Source organism: Apteryx mantelli, chromosome 6 (genome assembly GCF_036417845.1).
Source record: "Apteryx mantelli isolate bAptMan1 chromosome 6, bAptMan1.hap1, whole genome shotgun sequence".
Classification (NCBI taxonomy): domain Eukaryota; kingdom Metazoa; phylum Chordata; class Aves; order Apterygiformes; family Apterygidae; genus Apteryx; species Apteryx mantelli.
Genome location: NC_089983.1, coordinates 8,103,987 through 8,122,713, shown reverse-complemented (window position 1 = coordinate 8,122,713; position 18,727 = coordinate 8,103,987). Strand labels below are relative to the sequence as shown.

General features: G+C 41.1%; 1 protein-coding gene across 3 annotated transcripts in view; it reads right to left on the bottom strand.

Annotated features, from left to right (window-relative positions):
* AGAP1 (ArfGAP with GTPase domain, ankyrin repeat and PH domain 1) overlaps positions 1 to 18,727 on the bottom strand; it is a 386,032-nt gene that overhangs the window by 190,709 nt on the left and 176,596 nt on the right. For all 3 annotated transcript variants that reach the window (XM_067298700.1, XM_067298699.1, XM_067298698.1), the window contains one exon: positions 5,694 to 5,821. In XM_067298700.1, the coding sequence (XP_067154801.1) occupies positions 5,694 to 5,821 (128 nt within the window). The remainder of the gene's footprint in view (positions 1 to 5,693; positions 5,822 to 18,727) is intronic.

The window sequence follows — 18,727 nt, the reverse complement described above, 5'->3', positions numbered from 1 at the left end:
AAGCCTATTTCTGCAATAATATGGAAGCCTCCTGGAAAACTCTCTCATCAGGACACATTTTTCTTCACTAGGTTGTGTACAATATTTTCTCTTGAATGTCCCATTGTCTCAGGCTATCATCTAAAAATACTACATTCGGGAATCCAATTTATTCAGGCCAGATTGGTCATATACAGCCACACGTTCAAAGACAGATTTTAGAGGAAACTGTTTACTCCTTGCCTCAGCAGAAGACAGAAGTCTTTGAGCATGCTGCCATGCTGTTGCTGAAGAGCCTGGAATACAAGTTTGACAGAAGATTTCAAACGTAGGTCCAGATAAATGATGCCGAGATTTTGGTAAGTCTAGCTTTCCCCAAGAAGATCAAATTGTCTGTTCTATTTTCCCAAGTTAGCAGTTTAATCCCATCTTTTGGGACACATTAAGATTTGTCCCTCTCAGAAGCTTTTGCCTTTTCTCATTGTAACGGCAAGGTAGAAGACAGAAAGAGCAGACATGGATGGGACAGACAGACAGAGCACCAAGAGAATCTGAAGGTAGTCTGGCTAACGTAAGCCGGTGAAGCCAAAAAAGATCTCAGTGAAATTGAATAACTTTTCATTAATGGAATGCAACAATAGGCTTCAGTGCTCCACTGGCAGCAACTGCTTTACGAATAACTAAAAGATCATGTCTGAACCTGAAGAGACCTTAGAAAGAAAAAGATGATAGGTGTAAAAAAAAAAAACCCAACAGGAATGTAACTGTGGTCAAGTGAAGATAGAGGAAGGATGAAAGAGTACACCTCCAGATGCACCAAGTTTTAACATTTGAGTTCTGAAGAATGTGCCTCCAGGTACATATATACTGTGTGTGAAACTACGCAAATGAGTCAAGCTTTTTTTTGTTGTTTTTTTGTTTTTTTGTTTTTTTGTTTTTTTTAAGAAACATTAGAGTGTGCTTAGAAATTATCCTGTAGATACAAAAAGCATTACGATATATTTTGCAATGGTATTAAATAGGGGTTTTGACCTCTATTCTCAGATTTGTTTTACAATTACATGGAAAAAAAACTTCTTCAACACATAAGGAAAAACTGATTAAGCAATGAAGTCTCTTCCTTACTCAAATGCCCAGATATTTCAACAGAATAGTTCATTCCAAATGTTCCCAAACTATTATGGTGCCCTTCTATTCAGTGCTTATCCATAGCCAGGTCCCATACGCAGTAAAACAACGGATGATTAAGCAGACTGCACTTTTTTCTTAATGTGTTATTTTACATATTTGGACAACCTTGTGGTAAAAAAGCTTTATGGAGGTATAGCGCAAGCACAAATAACACATTTTGACAAGTTTGCAGCAGGTAGCAGTGTGTGAGCTTGTGTGACAGCCATATTTGAGCTACAATTTAGTAATACTCAGTAGGCTCCATACCTCTCTCAGGTATAACATAAATCTCCTAAGAGAGTGAAGCTGCTGACCAATAAACACTTTTCTTTGCACTGCAGTCCACGTGTATAATCACACTGGGGGTGAACCTGCATGGTATCACTCATGCCCGGATGATACTTTTAAACTCTGGCAGCATGGAAGGTGGGGTGCTGAAGGCCCCTCTCTGTCATGGCAGAGTACCTGTAGTACAGGCATACATGGCAAAGTACAAGCGTACATGGCAAGGCAATGGTGCCATTGCAATCCTTTCTCACCGCAGAACTACAGCACAGCTGAGTTCCAGGAAAAGCGGCAAGTATGAAAGTACATGGAGTCCATGTACTTCAAAGAAGTGTAGTCACTGGTGAACATTCCTTCATTCTACCTTCAAAACTGAAGCCCACCAGTATGGTGATACTGCTGGGATTCCTAGGTAGAAATGTCATACCATCACACTCGTCTGAAGAGGGGCTTTAACCCAAATAGCAGCTACAGTGCCAAGTGCCATGTGATCATCAGATGCTTTTACAACAGCGTCAGCTTTGATGAAGATTTAGGCACAGCTCCAGGTAACTAGTCAACAGGTTATCAGGGATAGGGTACTTCACACTAAGACATCTGGCACATCTTGAGCTTGGGTAGAGTACACCAAAAGCTGAAGGTGGTGCCCACCTGGGCAGCCTCATGATTTTTGGAATGATGACCTCCACTTTCAGAGTCTGGGCAGAAAATGAAGTCCTTTGCAACTGTTGGATATTAGCACTAGAGTCTTGCAACTTAAGCATCTTAAACTGTCAGTATGACAAAAGCCCTCCCAATACGTCAAGACATAGAACTCAACACAGACAATTCCATCCCCACAGGAATGAGTTCAGGGAAAGGGAATGGCTGTGTGGTTTCCTGATGGAAGTGGAACTCACACTACTTTGAAATAAAATTCATCACGGTCTACAGGCATATCATATCTTGAAAGACCGGTGGGGGGCAGAGCAGGAGGGAAGGAAAGGTGGGAAAGACACGAAGAGGAGACCACATAGAGAAGCAACTGGATTTCTTCCACTCTTCTGATGTGTATTTCTTGTTGATAGCAAAAGCAGAGACCTGTGGCCCATAAGAGGTCCTCAGGGCACTAAATAACACTTCTTCCCCTCAAATCAACTTAGTCCAACTCTTCAAGTGTTCAGAAAGCCCAAAGGGTGAGCTGTTGACAAAAGTATTTCTCAATGCACCAGACAGATCAGTTGTTTGCTAGCAGAATATAAGCAGTATTGCACCATCCTTCTTGTTGACAGAGTATACAATAGCTCTGCCCATCAGGAATCATGAACGATATCCTAGCATTTGAGAATAAAATTCTTTGCGTGCATTCTGTAATGCCCTGAAAGTCAACGTATGGATGTAAAGTACTTCACCAAACATCATTGAGCCTGGCTATTGAAGGTTTCCAAGCAATACCCTCACCCAGACATGACATGCATGCATCACAAAAAAAGCTAGACAGAAAAGGAAAACAGAAAAAGCACCTCATTGCAAGCACAACTGGATTTAGTCTTTGAAACAGGTAGCCTCTCACATTCTGTGAAACAGCTCTCTGGAAACACATGGATACAAGAGTGTAGACACCTGAGAGCATTTTCTGGCAGGATGCATTACCTAGGTGTTCATCACCTAGGACTCCTGAACATTAGTATAGTCAGGCATCCAAGCACACAAACAAGTCTTTCATAGTTTGAAAACCAAAGCGACCAGGTAGAAAAGCCCTTGCTGGTATTAAATCTTAAAATCTTCCCTAAGGTATGTAAAGGACTAGACTGTGGAAGGTGACACTTTTGTATTTTTCCTCTAAAGCCTAAGCTCATGACTGCAAGAGTCATCTGGAGAGTTTGCAGGACTTGGATCACCACAGTGATCCAGCTAGAGAAGGAACAATATCTCATTTTGTCTGAAGTGATCAGTAAGGAGTGCCTCTGAAGGCCTTCACTCTCAGACGGGATGCCAGTCTGGGATGAAAGGAATCTGGCTGAAGTTGCCATTGCTCCCATTCAATAATTATACCAGCCAGTAAAGAAGGTAAAGAACATAGCTTCACATCTATTGCAACAAATTGTGGCAATCCTTATCACAAAAGCTGCCTTATCTTCATTTTCCCAAACAGTCCTTATCACTGGCAAGAAGTTTGCTGCATAAGTGAAGAATTACTTACCTAGAATTTGGCATTTTCCTGTTGGTTTCCAAACTGTACTCAGGTAAGAAACTGGTGAGAACCTAGAAATTTAATGATCTCCATAAAAGCTTCATCAACAAGAAGGGTCATCTCAACTGCTTTAAGAGGACACAGAAGGACTGGATTGTACAAAGCTTCACCTCTCCTCTTTAGAAAGTCTTGAAAAGTCATATAATGACCAGCAGACAGAGTAAATTAGGTCCTTCTTGAATCTGAGAGTCAGATCAGCACTGGAAATGCTGCCATTTGTTCTCCACATGTCTGTGATAGCCAGTTTCCTCCTTCACCACTGAGTAAGACTGGTCTCAGTACCAAAGACAGTCCTTACAGGACAGCTGATTTCCTCTTGGTCTAAATGTATGAACATACACAACTTCAAGCACTCTTTGGAGGAAAAGCATCTTGTATGACAGGTTAGCTCCAAGTGCTAGTGTCGGTGATGTGGTCAGAGAGACCGTGACTGAAGAAGCATTCTCAACATCACATATGACACCAAGAGGAAGAAATTCTTCTACACGAACAACTGTTACTCACTGGCACCAGGAGGTGCCAGGGTTCTTCAGAAGAGAAGTTGCACATCTCAACACTTGTTATAAAGAGGGGGATATGAACCGCTTTGGCATTTTCTTTTGGCATAATTGCCAGAAGTCACAGTTTCAAGCTGGTATTTGGGTTCAGCTCAAGGTAAAGAATTCTAAGGCTAAACTGGCGTCTGCTTGCTTCTTCAGAGTTAATGCAGCGGTGGAAGTTTTCACTAGGGCATAGAAGTAGGGACCAGTTGCTAACAGCACAACAGAACCAGGGGGCTCTGTTACATAAAGCTAAACAGAGGACCTTCAGAAGACAGTCTAACATGTCCAAAAAAAAAAAAAAAAGTATTACAAAAATCCAGAACCCCCATGAGAGAGAGCTTCACCATACTGCTTTGTCCAAAAGCACAGACGCTTGCAGTGTGGGAGAAAGGTTCATAGCTCGAACAAAATCTCACATAGGTGGCTCAAGACTGCAACATAACTTTAGGAGAAATCACTGGCACATGAGTTTAGTCTAAAAAAACCCAACCAACCAAACAAATAAAAAAACCATGACAAGAAAGCTGGTGAGTATCCGACATTTCAAATTGCTTAGTGGAAATTAGGAGATGTCTGAGACACTGATAATGAAGAAACTGGGCCACAGTTCTGGCCATAGATTGCAAGGACCAGCATGACAGCCCTACAAATACATCTGCCAAGAGTGAGAAAGCACAGTGGGAACATGACCTGCCTGGCTGCAAAGGTCTCAGATCTGAAAGACAGAGCTTGTATAAACCTGAACTGTGAACATGCACACGGATTGTACACACTCACTTGATGCTAGAAAGTAAAGCTACTGGGGAAGGATATCACCATGGAAATATAAAGGTCAGTATTAATATGTATGTGGGTAAAAATTACGTATATTAGAAAGTTATGATATTAGCTAAATGTTTCCAAAAAATACCATATGTATGGCACCAAGGCCACCAGATTTTCCTGCCACACACAAAAGGTAGCATTTTGTTCTTACACATAGTATCTACAAGTCATTAGCAACATACATCACTATGTCACTAAAGGGGAATCATTTCAATTGAGCATAACAGAGATACATAATTAAAACTGCACCCAGTGGTAGCAAGTAAAAAATTCAAGCATGCTAAGTGTTGAGATATACCAGGTACTGCTGAGCTCACAACTGAATGAGAACAATAATCAAGAACATAGTAGGGGAATTTTAAAAGGCAGTACTGCAAATCCTGCTCCTGTAACAAGTGGGCTACTCAGAGCAGCAGGCTGCTGGGCATAATCATTACGATCAAAGATGGCTTGAAAACCAAACCGCTTTACTGCAGCGGTTTCTTAAAACAAAGACAAGCCAATTAAAAAATAGTGCTTTAAACAAGGGATCACTGACACCTTTTAGAAAAAGGTCAACTACCTACCAAGTAGCAAAAAAAAAAAGCAATAGCATTATATACATCAGATGAAAAAGCAACCTATCGGTTCCTTTTTCAAGCAAGCGCTGTATTCTGTACCTGGCTGATATGTACAGCAGAAACCTGGGCAGAGCACACAGATGAGTGACTTGGAGAGTTTGGTAAAGATTTGCAGGGTCCAATCGAGAGCTGCTGTTTCTTCCTTGTTGCCACGATCTTCTGGGCAACTGAAAAAAAGATAAACAAACATACAGGCAGATAAGCTACAGGACACACTGAAAAGCATTGTAATTCAAAAACACACAGGAGGACCCAGAAAAAAAACACACACACACACACACCAGGACATAGCTATTAAACAGTTTTCCATTGCCAAAGCCTGCACCAAAAATTGAATGTAATATATCCAATTAAGACAACAGATGCTGGTTTTCTGTGATGAGCTCACTAGCCATCTCCATGCGCAGCTCCAGCTCTGTTCTCCGCATGGATGAAATTGCCCCAGATGCTTAGAACAATCAGTTTTGGAAACACACAAGCTTAAAGCATTTGAAACAAAAACCGGAATAGTAAGAGCTCCTGACATAGAATACCTGGATTAGTGCTGCCACGTGCCCCATCCCATTTAAACTCATTGCAGAAAGAAGCTATATAGTAATTTCTGATTTTAGTCTTTACTACTTAGTCCCACTAGCACAGCTGGACAAGCTCCAGATTTATTTTGCAGTTTATTGAGAAATTTTCTACACTTCCTAAAGAAAAGCAGCATTTACCAAACACAGAGAAGGATCAGAGTCATTAATGTCTTTGTATACAGGTTAACAGACTCGTAATAAGAGATGGAAACAGTTGATCTGAAATGCAGCAATTTCCATACATCTCTAATTTTTCAATTTAAAAAAAACCAAATTATTTCAGAAATTTGTTCTTGGTGCACTGGAATTTTAGTTCATTCTGCTATTCAGTCAAGGCCTTTGGACGAGCAAGGTGACGAACACTTAAAATCCTTTACGCTGTATTTGTGCCTGCCTTTGGGTCACAGATTAAGTAGTAAATAAAATGCCAGTCTCCATAAAGAGAGACTAGTATAATGGCTAACCCAAAATGCTACTAACAAAATTTAATTGCCTAGCACGCAGTAATCTTCATGAAGTGAAGCACTTCATGAAACTCGTGTAAACCAAAAGATTCTGTGAACAACGAACTGAAGCAGAAAAGCCAAGATATGGACAGCACCTATTCTTCCCAAGGGACAGCGGCTCCTCGGGAGCCCTGAGCCACGAGATGTTGAGAGGCAGAGAGCAACCCTAGGAGCATCTATATCCTTTGAAGCAGTTATATTCCACTATGGCTGAAATGCTTTTTTTGTTGTTTGTTTTAAGCAAAAAAAGAGGGGAGGGAAGAGTAACAACTGCAATAATTAAAGTTTGTTCAAGGTATAGAAATCAACACTCAAGAAAGCGTGCTCCAGTATGCTCACACTATGGCACTTCAGTACAAGCATGCTATATGTGAAGGCATCTGCCATCCAAACAGAGGTATCGCAGCACCGGCTTGAGACATTTAAGTTATTAACTCAAGCAAAACGCAACAGTTTCTAAAGATACAATTCCTTCTACTCCTCCATGGTTTGATGAATAGACTATTCTAAGATATGATGTGCTGTGTCTTCTTGACCACAAGGGGTATTGCTCGGATATGGGAGACTTGGATGCTGTTATTTTTGAAACAGCTCTCTAATAACGAATGGAGAAAGCTCAGTATTTTCCATTGACCATATCTTTTGAGGAGAGCTTAGAGTTAGATGCAATATGAGGTAGCAAGACATTAAATACTATCTTATATGGAATAGGAAGGGCAGGTATTACAGGCTGACTAATCTGTATTTACGTGACTCAGGAGCATGATACATGACAATATTATTTTTAAGTGATGGGATGTCTTCTACGAAAAGGGGGTCTAAAAAAGGGGTGAAAATTATGTTGCACATTGTTATTTTTACCCATTTATTATTTCAAGATTGAGAAACCTTATTTTTCCTATTTAATCACAAAAAAGTTGAGGTTGGAAGGGACCTCTGGAGACCATCTTGGCCAACCCACCCCCGGGCAAGCAGGGTCACCTAGAACAGGTTGCCCAGGACCACGTCCAGTTGGGTTTTGAACATCTCCGAGGATGGAGACTCTACAACCTTTCTGGGCAACCTGTTCCAGTGCTCAGGCATTCTCACAGTATCTAATGTTTAGCTTTATTTTAGTTTCGTATTGCCAGGGTATACTAAGGCAGTACCTTACCTTTCACTGAAACCAGCTGCATTAACTAAAACAAACCCCAACTTTCAAACTGCACAGAGCTTGCAAGTTGACACCTGATCACATTAACACTTTTTTTATTGATTATTCTAAGGTCAAGATTACTGTTTTACTTAAACAATACTAAATTCTGCAAAGGAGACTGTCATCCTTTGCGCCCGTCTTCATCAAAAGGGGTCAGTGAGGCAGAATTGCCATGACATCAACTTAAGAAGTCACACAAACTTACTGTAATTAAACTCAACAGTATTCAATCTGTCTCATTCAGAGATTACAAAAAGATATTTATGTAAATTTCAAGATTATTTTTCCTCAATACGTTATAACATAGGCAGAGATATTGTTTAGCAGTGTAAGCATACAATTTCTTCTCAAATGAATGCAATTTTAATAACGAACTGGTCTGTGGCTTATGTTTTTCATGTAAATGAATGATGGCATAACCATGATTTAGTGAGAATACATTGTATAAAAAATGGCTCGTATATATGAAGAAGCAGCTTCACTAGTTACATCCCACCTCCAATAGGCCCCTTATCATCCTGAAAGGATGATATCAATTAATTTATCTTCGCCTGGCATATTGATCATAACCTTCATCAGCTAATCATGTTTAAATTACAGAGGAATATCGTAGCACTCCGTCATTTCAGAGCCATTGGTTTATTGATCTGGAGTCTGGAAAGCCATATATTAGAATATTTTAAAACTCATTAGTGAACGCAGAGAGCAAAGCTAAGGTCAGATTTTAACATATGCACATGGATTTGTCTTCATCATATGTGGTAAAGACCTAAATTAAGACCAGAAGTGAATTAAAACCCCAGATGAATGAAAACTCCCTTCTCAGCAAAAGCTTCCACTCTTGCAGGGGAGAGAGAATTCGTTAAGGAAAATATTTACCCCTCTTCTTCAGACGGAATATAGGTGTATAACGACCAGCATCGCATTAAAAGCTATAATGCGCTCTTGCCAAATTATCACTCTAGGAAGTCACAAAAAAACCCAAGACGGTCTGACCTCCCCTATTCAAAAGCACTACTTGAACGCCAGCTCGAGTACTACAGAAGCAGCCGCCTTTTTGATTAGCTCGTTTCAGTGCCACCGGAACGGAAAGGCACGTTGTGGATTGAGAGGAGCATTCCCGTTTCGTGGGGGAAGCGGGAGCTCTGACCTCGGCCGCAACAGGAGGCGATGGGACGCACGGCTGCTGCGGTCCACCCGGTACCAACCGCACAGCTCTCAAACACAACCGCGAGCAAGGAGGATGCGAGGCAACAGCTCATCAGTCAAGCTAAGATTGCCAGAAAGCAAAAGCTTAGTCTAGAAACGCACAGATTAGTGCTGGCAATGGTACTGTAAAGCTCCCGCAGAGCTGCACAAAGCGCAATTTATCCCGTGTGCTGTAAAAACGGTAACATTACAGCGGGAGATTTAATATCATCCTCTTAAAAACTGCGCTGCCAACTCTAAAATCCGCCGTTTTTATCCTCAAATTTCGCAGCGTTTCTCTCTGCTAGAAAGATGATGTGCCCCCTACTGGAAATCCCCTTCCGAGCTGCCAAACCTTCCCAATTCCTCCTCCATTTCGGCGACCGGTCTGACATCCCCTACCGGAGCACCACGCTTGCTGCCTCTCCCCCCTCTTCATTAGGCAACCTGTTCTCCTTTGAGGCGCCCGGCACTTTTTGCCTCTTTCATTGCAGTCGCCGAGCCGTCACTCCGTAATTAGATGGCGTTCAATATTCAAGTGCTCGGGGCTACTTGCCCTTGGATATTAATGGTGATCCGAGCTTCAGAAGTACCTAAAGGAGTACCCTGACCCTTCAAAGTTTGCAACATATGAAAGACGTGACTGATCATCTGTGGGGCAATTGCTGGACTGTCAAAAGACCTACTGTGCTCTTTCTAAAGCTACCTTGAGAGGAGAGATGAAACCTAAATCTTGCCTATCAGAAGTCAATAAAAGGGGTTCAGCATATATCTCCTCAGCAGTGCTGCTGCAAATTCACATTTTCTTTATCTTCTATTCCAGAGAAGAAAGCCCCCAAATATACAAAACTTAAAATGGTTGGCACTGAAAACCCCACAGATCAGTTAACTCCTGCTGCTGACATCCTCAGACACAGTAGTTAAGGAGGAAAAAAACCTCCACAGTTAAATGGTTGGGTAACAAGAGAGAAATACACTATAATTATAAGAACTAACACCAGAACCGGCGAGAACGCTCATGCTATATGCTTGTTCCCCTCCAAAGCCAGGGTCTGCTGTTGCATCTTTGCTATGACTCAAGGTGACCGCTCATTAACCAACCATTAGTAGTAGCTTAAAAAAAAAAATTATATGTATGTATGTATGTATGACCTTATGTATGTGGGACCTCTGCCGAAAAACATACGGCAAGAAATAGTGCTCTTCGAGAGCGCTTGAGGCAGGGGATGCCCAGATGTAAGCACCTTTTTGCTGTTAACAGAAGCTAACTAGCGTACTTCACTGACCAGTTTAAGACCATATATACAGTCAAAAAGCTTCGGATTAAAACTAAAGTGCCCGTCATTGAAATACGTCAGTCCAGAGGAAGAGCTACAGTTGAAACGAACCTCAATTGCCTTTATATAGCGGCGAAGCAGAAATAAATCTTGGTTTCGCCCTGGAGCTTTTCAGGTTCTGACTCATCCACAAAAAATTATTTAAATGTAAACACATTTGCTAAAATCTGTTTCCAAAACAAATGAACACTGACTTGCTCTGCGCAGTAGATGTCAAAAAATAAAGACACTGACAGGTATTTTGACTATCTTAAAAAATAAAAATAAAAAATCAACTGAGTTCTCTCTACTTTTGTATACTCAATTAAGCTACCAATTTCACAGAGATTTTATGGTGAGCCATCTATCTATAGATATGAAAGCGGAAATAAATTTATTTGCAAAGTCCAGATGCCTTCTGCAAACAAGCAGGAATCTGCTGAGAGTATTTCGAGAGCCAACAGAGAGGCTGGCTGACGCTTCGCAGATATTTCGCCTCGGCAAGAGGAGATTTATACCCAATTCTCGCATGTTTAAAGTTAATTTCGTGAACTGGAAGGACTGAAGTGTATTTTGCTTTCAAGTTTTGTAAAGGAAGAGCCTATGAAATCCCCAAGAATCGGGTTTGCACGCCGGGACGGAAAGCTCTCGGCCTGAACGCCTCCTCCTTCCGTGCCTGACCCGGCTCGCCGAAAGGCTCCGCACCCCTCCGCCGCGCCGTCTCGTGAGCGCGGCCGCTCGCTTCCAAGCATCCCCGCTAACTCCCGGCGCTCGGCGGGCCGGGCGGCCGCAAAGGCACCGGGCAGCTCGGCGGCGCGAAGGCGGGCTGCCCGGCGGGTGCCCCCCGCTCCCCGAAAGCCGGCGCTGGGCCTCCCTGAGGAGCCAGCCCCTCATTGTGCTCCTGTTCGGAGCTCATCACCATTAGAAACGCTGTTGCCCCAGTAACTGGTCCGACGGCATCGCCTTTCCTCGGTTCAAAGGGCTGCTCCGGCAGAGGCAGCTGGGTCTCCCAAACTTCATTAGCGCAGCTTCATTGCAGGAAAGGCCTGAACAAGTCAGACCGGAGGGAAAAAAATACTCCTTAAAAGAAGTTCAAGCCACCAGGTAAACCCACCCGAGCCAGCTCCACCTCTCCAAACTTAAAATACAAAGCGACTGCTACGTCGCACCATGGATCCGTTTGGGGAAACAGAGTCTGAGCGCTAATCTCCCCATTTTTTTTTTTTTTTTTTTTTTTTTTAGGGACAGGTCCTGGAAAACGTCCAGAGGCATCAACAATTTGACTGCTGCTCTCTTTCCCCCAAAAGCAGTGAACAGAGTTAGTGCAGCACCTTTTACTTTGATTTGCACTCAGGAAAATTTGAAATAGCAAAAGGGAAGACTACACGCATGCAACACCTGTAAAATCCCGTGATATTTCTGCCCTTACTTATTACCGATCCAAGACTATGACATACACAGAGCAGCTGCAAAGAGTCATCTCAAGTTTCCACTAATTTCAATGATACCTGTTTTCTCACAGAAACACGGCCAAGGCCATTTACATCCGCTGTGTGCCTGGATATGGTTAAACACTGGGTTCAGTTAAAACCCACCAGTTTGCGCAAAGATGGGCAAGCAAGAATTACTTGCACTGTGTTAGTCTTCCACTTTACATGAAGAAAATGGCTTTCAAAGGAAGTTGCAATGCTCACTGCTCACAGAAAAGCAACAGAAGGGAAAAAATTCTCATGAATACCTATTTTAACTACTGGGAAAAAACCCTAGCGGTTTACACAAAGAATACATTTTTGCGTGACATCCCCCCCATCACTTTGAATGGCAAAACAACATAATACCTTTGCAGAAAGTCACTGTCCAATTCACAGCATTAACAATTTGTAAAAGATAAGGATTCGTCTGAATGAAACATAAAAGCTCTTGCTAACAGAAACAGCTTGTCCTCTGAAAATGAACTTTTTTTTTTTGGAAATCCTATGACAAATCTCAGTTCTATTTGCAAACTTGAGAGCTGCAGTAACATTCGTGAGAATTACCAATGCGATTGCTTTTGCAGATCATGAAAAGATCCCTGCCTACAAAAAAGCACAGAACACTATCTTCACTGCAACTGGTGTTATACAGGATTCCTGATAAGCTAGTGATTTATAAGGACGGCTAAGCAATATATGCCCTATACTGAATCTTTGAAAAGGGCATGCTCTCACCATATAGTCAAAGGGCACGGTGATATTTTTAAGTATGAGAAAAATTCAGGTTCAATCACGAGGCTTCCAGGAGATACCTGTCTCAGTTTTGCTGATAAAAATTGTAAAACATGAGTTTTCCCCGCAAGCTCAAAATGTTTGCTTAGTCCTTAAAATGGCAAGGGAGGAAAACAGCTTTGGAAACGTCACCAAATTTGTCACCTTCTGTTTTCTGACGCCAACTGTCTGGACGCTCAGGAATTCCCTCACCCAAGTCAATCCTCGGCTGCCAGCGTCCTTTTGGGAGCTGACATGCTATCGCATTTCCTCCCTCCCCGGCTGGAGAGCTGGTTTTGTTAAAAAAATGAACCATCGTGAGCTTCCATTTATTCAGGTACATGCTGGCATGGAGTTTCTGTACGTGCAGAGGCTTAAAAGCCTCTGCAAGTCAGTTAAAATAATACGCAGGAGAGACCGCACTCTTCCCATATCCAATACTTCACGCTTTTCTCCTCACTGCCTCATTCGTGTTGATAAATTAACACTTCCAAGGACTAATCCTTGCTTTCAAAAGCGAAGGGAGATGGAAAGCGGAAGCAGCATAACTGATACGGCAACAAAACCATGTTTTATCAGACGAACAAAAATAATTTGCTTTGCCCATAAGTCCTGCTGATGACAGCTTGATTACTTGTTTCATGTGAAAAGCCTTAGCAAAGAGCAACGTACGGCTGGAAATGAAGGCAGCTCGCAGCTTACATTTTTACTGCAATTGCCTTTCAGCTTAATATTCCCTGTTTACAATAAATAAGTGTTCGATAAAAATAAATTTATTCCACAATTACACGTTACAGGCACAGCAGTAATAACTACAAGAGCAGGCACTAAATGCAAATGTTTTTGAACAGGAAACATTAATGTAAGTATCCACTTTTAAAGCCATTCTGTCTGTTATTTTAAATTCAAGTTAATTTCTAGGCTAAACAACTTTTTTTACTGCTCTTTTTAAAGGAGACCTTGGCATACCATGTGCCAGCTATAACACAAGAACAAGTACTAGACTCCCTTATATTTGGGCCTGGATGTACAAATGACTCGGGCTATTTACGAAAAATAAAAAAAATTGTATTTGTCACAAACGTGTTGCCAATGGCAATGCAAGATTTTCAACAGCTACAAACTCACAGATGTGTTAAGGGGAACTTTTTGCCACGTTTGCAGAGCAACTCGCTGTTTGAGGGCAGGGAAGAACGGAGCAGCTTGCACACAACATCGGGATGCAATCACAGCGCTGCTACCTACTCGTTGCCCTGTTTTGCTAAGGGGCCGCCCACCTCATGTCAATATAAAAAAAAGTCTTGTCCTCAGAAATCTTAACTGTTTCAGTTATTGCAGACAACGATCAACCTGTTTCATATAACATTGACAGTGGTCAATTTAACATGGGCTTCTTGTGTGCAAGCACGTAACACAAACTCGGAGGAAAGCAAATGCACAACAGCAGTATGCAACTTAGTATGTAGTTGCACAGGATGCTGCCTTTAGCAGCAAAATGGGCTTAAGAACTTCTTAACCAAATCTTCCAAATGGTCCAGCCGCCAGTGGCATGAAGCACAGCTAAAGCACAACATCTGATCAGAAATTTCTTAGGCTGTTTTTAACTCTGGAACCGGTGTGCTGTAAAGCCATACCTGTACAGGTGAGCTCGTATTCTGCACTAAACTCAAATCCACTTAAGGCTCTAACAGACTGCGGTGATACTTGTTGGGATAACTCTGTTTTCACGGGAGAATGAAGCGTGCAGGTACCTTCATCTGACCCTGCACAGCAAAAAGGTCAAACAGTATCCGGCAAAAGCCTGCAGCACTAGGCACCAAAAGGTATTAAAAGATTTTAGATGACAAAATCCTTGATTAGCAAGTCTTTATTTATTTGACCATATACATACCTGCGTTTTTATTACTTTACTAAAACACACCTGCACAGTCATACCAAAGAGACAACTTTTGCTCTTGTCTCATCTGCCCATACTCCTCAAGCACCCATGCACAAGCAAGAAAAGTGTCTCAAGATAGCCCACCAGTTTTCAAGGAAGCAAAGTATTTAACATGAAATACGCCTCTTCCCTGGTGAGAATGAGTTAAGCAGGTAGACGTTTAGACCATTATATACATTTCAAGTGCTGTTATTCTGTTTCAGTTATCTGAAACTACCTGCTTTTACAGGTTCAAAGAGCCCCAAAAGCGGATTTCAATCAAAATAAAAACTACAGGAGACACGGTACTAAACAATGTCAAAGCAAATGCAACAATTTCAGCTGGCAAGTCAAAAGACAACGCGCTGTTAAAATAGTTGGCTAAGAACAAAATAGCATTGCAGGCCACAATTTCACATCATGAGAAGATAAGCCACAAAGTATTCCTACCTTCCCTTCCCCAACACGTACCCCAGAGCTGCCTCATCAACTGTGCCACCAAAACTGCTGGCAAAAGCCTCACTGTAAATTGGGGAAGGGAACTGAAGTGACTTGAAAAAGAAGAAATCACTTTTTTGCAAGACAGCTTATCTTCCCCTTTTGCTGTCCCCCATTCCTTTCTTATTTTGACAACAGAATTCCAACTCTTCCACTATTTTATAGACTTTTGCAAAACTGACTGAAAAAGGCATTAAAAATATTTCTGCCGTGCCTCATTTTCTTTAGCTGAGTCCACCTTCTGCACAGTTAGTAAGTTGGGCAGACATGGAGAGGTCCCAGAAGCACCAAATATTGCAAGGTATAGATGTGCAAGTGCTACTTGAGATGATGCATTGTTGGAGCCCTCTACTATCCCTATACCCTATACTATAGGGTTATTTTTTTTTAGTCCTGCCATAATTTTCTTATCTGAATGCCTAACCTTTTTAGGTGCATGTTCTGCACACTGTCGGTACCCCTATAAAATGATCCTCTGCTATAGCCTTTTCCGTTCTTACTCAATAATTCCTTCCCATAAAACATATCTGGACATTTCTGTCAATGCCAGCCAAGTATCTCCCTTCAGCCTGTACCTATAGCTCAGGGTATGAAGAAGACTCTGAAAAGTCAGAGCTTCCAGGGAGAGGCCTTGGGAGACACGGTTTGCCTCACTTTCCTCGTAGTTAAAACTGAGCTGCTGTGTCACAGTTGCAATCACATAGCACAGGGTAGATTAATGCTTTCCAAAACCTTTTAGGAGATACAATGTGTTACTTTAGTAATGCTAAGTAAGTCCACTTGGTCTTCTAAGTTGGAGGGAAGCTATCCCTCCTACGCCCTCCAGGTAAAATCATGCAAATAAGCTCATCTTTTACAAGCATTTGTATTTTGCAAGTCTGCTGTCACAAGTAAAAGTTTCTAAGAAGAAACAAAACCCTTCCCTGTCTGTGAATGAATGCCACGTACTGATGGTACAGCAGATTGCCTTCTCCAATTACATGCGGTTGTCCTTTTGGGATCTATTTTCATATTGAGCTAGAACGTAGACAAAGCTTATTTAAGATAACTCCAGTGAGAGCTTCAAAGTTGCTCCCGAAATAAGGGAGACAGTTTTTAATATAAGATTGAATTCTTATCTGTATTCCGTTTATCTCGTTGTATTAAAACAAATTTATCTTCATTTATGTCTCAATTACCTCGTAGGGCTTTTAATTTGCTGGAAATGAAGCTATTGTGTAATTGCTCCTATTAATTGGAGGATTTAAATGCCAACTGTAATAAACAGTTACCTTCAGGATGGAACAAAGTCAAGGCTGCTAACGTTAATTTTGGAATCAGAAAAAAATTGCCCTAACAGCCAAGTATACAACTACGAAGTCAGAAATACAGTTTGTATGGAAGGTGAGCAAAGTTAGATGCAATATAACTCACCCCATATATTTTGCTAATCCTTATCAGTCTTCACTTTCTCTAATGTGCAATGGTTAAAACTTTTCAAACTACACGCAGTTGCTTGATATGTCCGTTTATAGTCTTTGGAGAATGATAGGCTGATGTATTGCTCAACAGCAAGTCTACTTTTGGCACATTACTTATTCTACCAAACAAAAAAGTTCCGTGCAGAGATATAATACAAGTTATAAAAAAATACACCATCCTAAGCCTTGCCTTAAGAGAACTGCTGCATTTCTCTACATTGGGACTAACTTGCACTTCCTCAGTCTTCTTTTTTTTCCCCCTCCTCTCTTCTTGTGTTTGTTTGGGCTGAATTTGTAAAGAGAAACTATTGTGATAAGTTATCCTGGTCAAGAAGCATAAGGGCGAATGCAGAAAGGGTTGTGCCCACCATACGCGACACGATCCCCTGCTGATGCAGCTATACTGGAAGAACCACCTTGCACATACAAGCCACACAGGCCAAGTTATTCTTCATTTGTTTTGCTAACAATATAATGGTATAACCCAACTTTGCTCATACATCTGCATTTCCAGTAGCACAACAATTATTACTACGCTGCCGAAGTATTTAACAGAGACGTGGGTGTATTTACCAAGCTAATACCAAAATCTAATGATAGAGCAAGGTGGCCAAAACTCTGCATTTGCTAACAAATTTCATTTCACAGTAATTCAAACTGTTTGAATAACTCAGGGGCCAAAGCCTCAGCATCCTACGGACAGCTCCACACGCAGCCTAAGCCCATCCCTCGCGTCTCTGCCGTAACAAATCGGGACGCTCAGTAAATAGCTGGCAAAGCTGCAGAACTCCCAGCGACGTGCTTTAAAAATGCCAAGAGTAAAAGAAATGTAGGCATTGAGCATAACAAGTACTACCGAGAAAAGTTGCATCTTATTCCAACAAAGCTCAACGCTTTCACTCCACTAAAACTGTAACTTCTTAGATGTAAACAGTTACCAAGAATTAAGCTGTTTCTTAATACAGCTGAATAAGAACTGTATGTGTGACCAAGTGAATTTTATACTGCAAAACAGGATTTCGTCATCACCACAATTAATCAAATTCACCTACCATGGGCTAATTTGGTTAACATTTCCGAAAGCTTTTAATTCACTTGCCTTCAAAGTAAATTTAACACTGCACCTTGACAGTGCCTTTGACTTCTAGTGATGCTTTTGTTAAAATACAAATTTCAGCCTTGGGTCTCAGAATGAATGACTGCTTGTTTTACCAGATATGGAAATACAGTTATATATAAGACTCAGTATTAAATATCTCAAATCAATGCCAATGTAATTTTGTTCCACAGGTAACAATATGATTAACGCCGTGTATCACTTAGTCCGCATGTTGATGCAAATTATCATCTCCTAAGATAAGGTAAGCAAATATGCCAAAAAATCCGTGAGACAAGCTGGATAGCACCTGGCATCTAAAATATAAACAGGGAAAAAAAAAAACTAAACAAAAACCCCAAACATGTTTTCTTCACAACTCAAACCGTGATGCAAGTAGAAAATATATGGCTTGGGAATTTCTCAGGCAAGCACTGCGTCAGAAATATTTCTAAGGTAAAGAACTTTGCACATGGATTTACTCAATCTGTAAACCATGAAGATCTGTTGGTCTTTCTGTTACGATGGGATCAAGTCATAAATCCTGTTATTTCCCCCTCAGAGGTACCACTTTAAATTAAAAGGTTAAAAAAAATGTTGAAATACAAGAAAAAATTCAAAAAACAGTACATTCAAATACAATGGTGTCAAATTGCCGTGTTTCATAACTTGCCCACAAGTAAAGCAATTGGGTTTCTAATTACCTTTTCAAAACGCAGAATTAAATAATGTACAACAAAACTATGCTTAACAATTTTAACCACTTGGCAAGCAATTTTATATTTACATTTTGAAGTTGCTTTGTGAAAACTTATTTCCTGGGGCATACTATTAAATTACAGTTTAATAGACAACCTTTATACCTTCTAAAGTATTAGGCCCATCCTACAAGCTCACTAATACCACACAGGCAAGGACACAGACTGTGATGGAAGCCTTTTGGTTTCATTAGCAAGACCGTGAGATATGTCTACCATTCACAGGAAGAACTACAGCTATTCACACTCATGCAAATCACAAATTTAATTTAATTTGTGCCTCATTTCACAGAAGAATTTTGGAATCTTTCATAATTAAA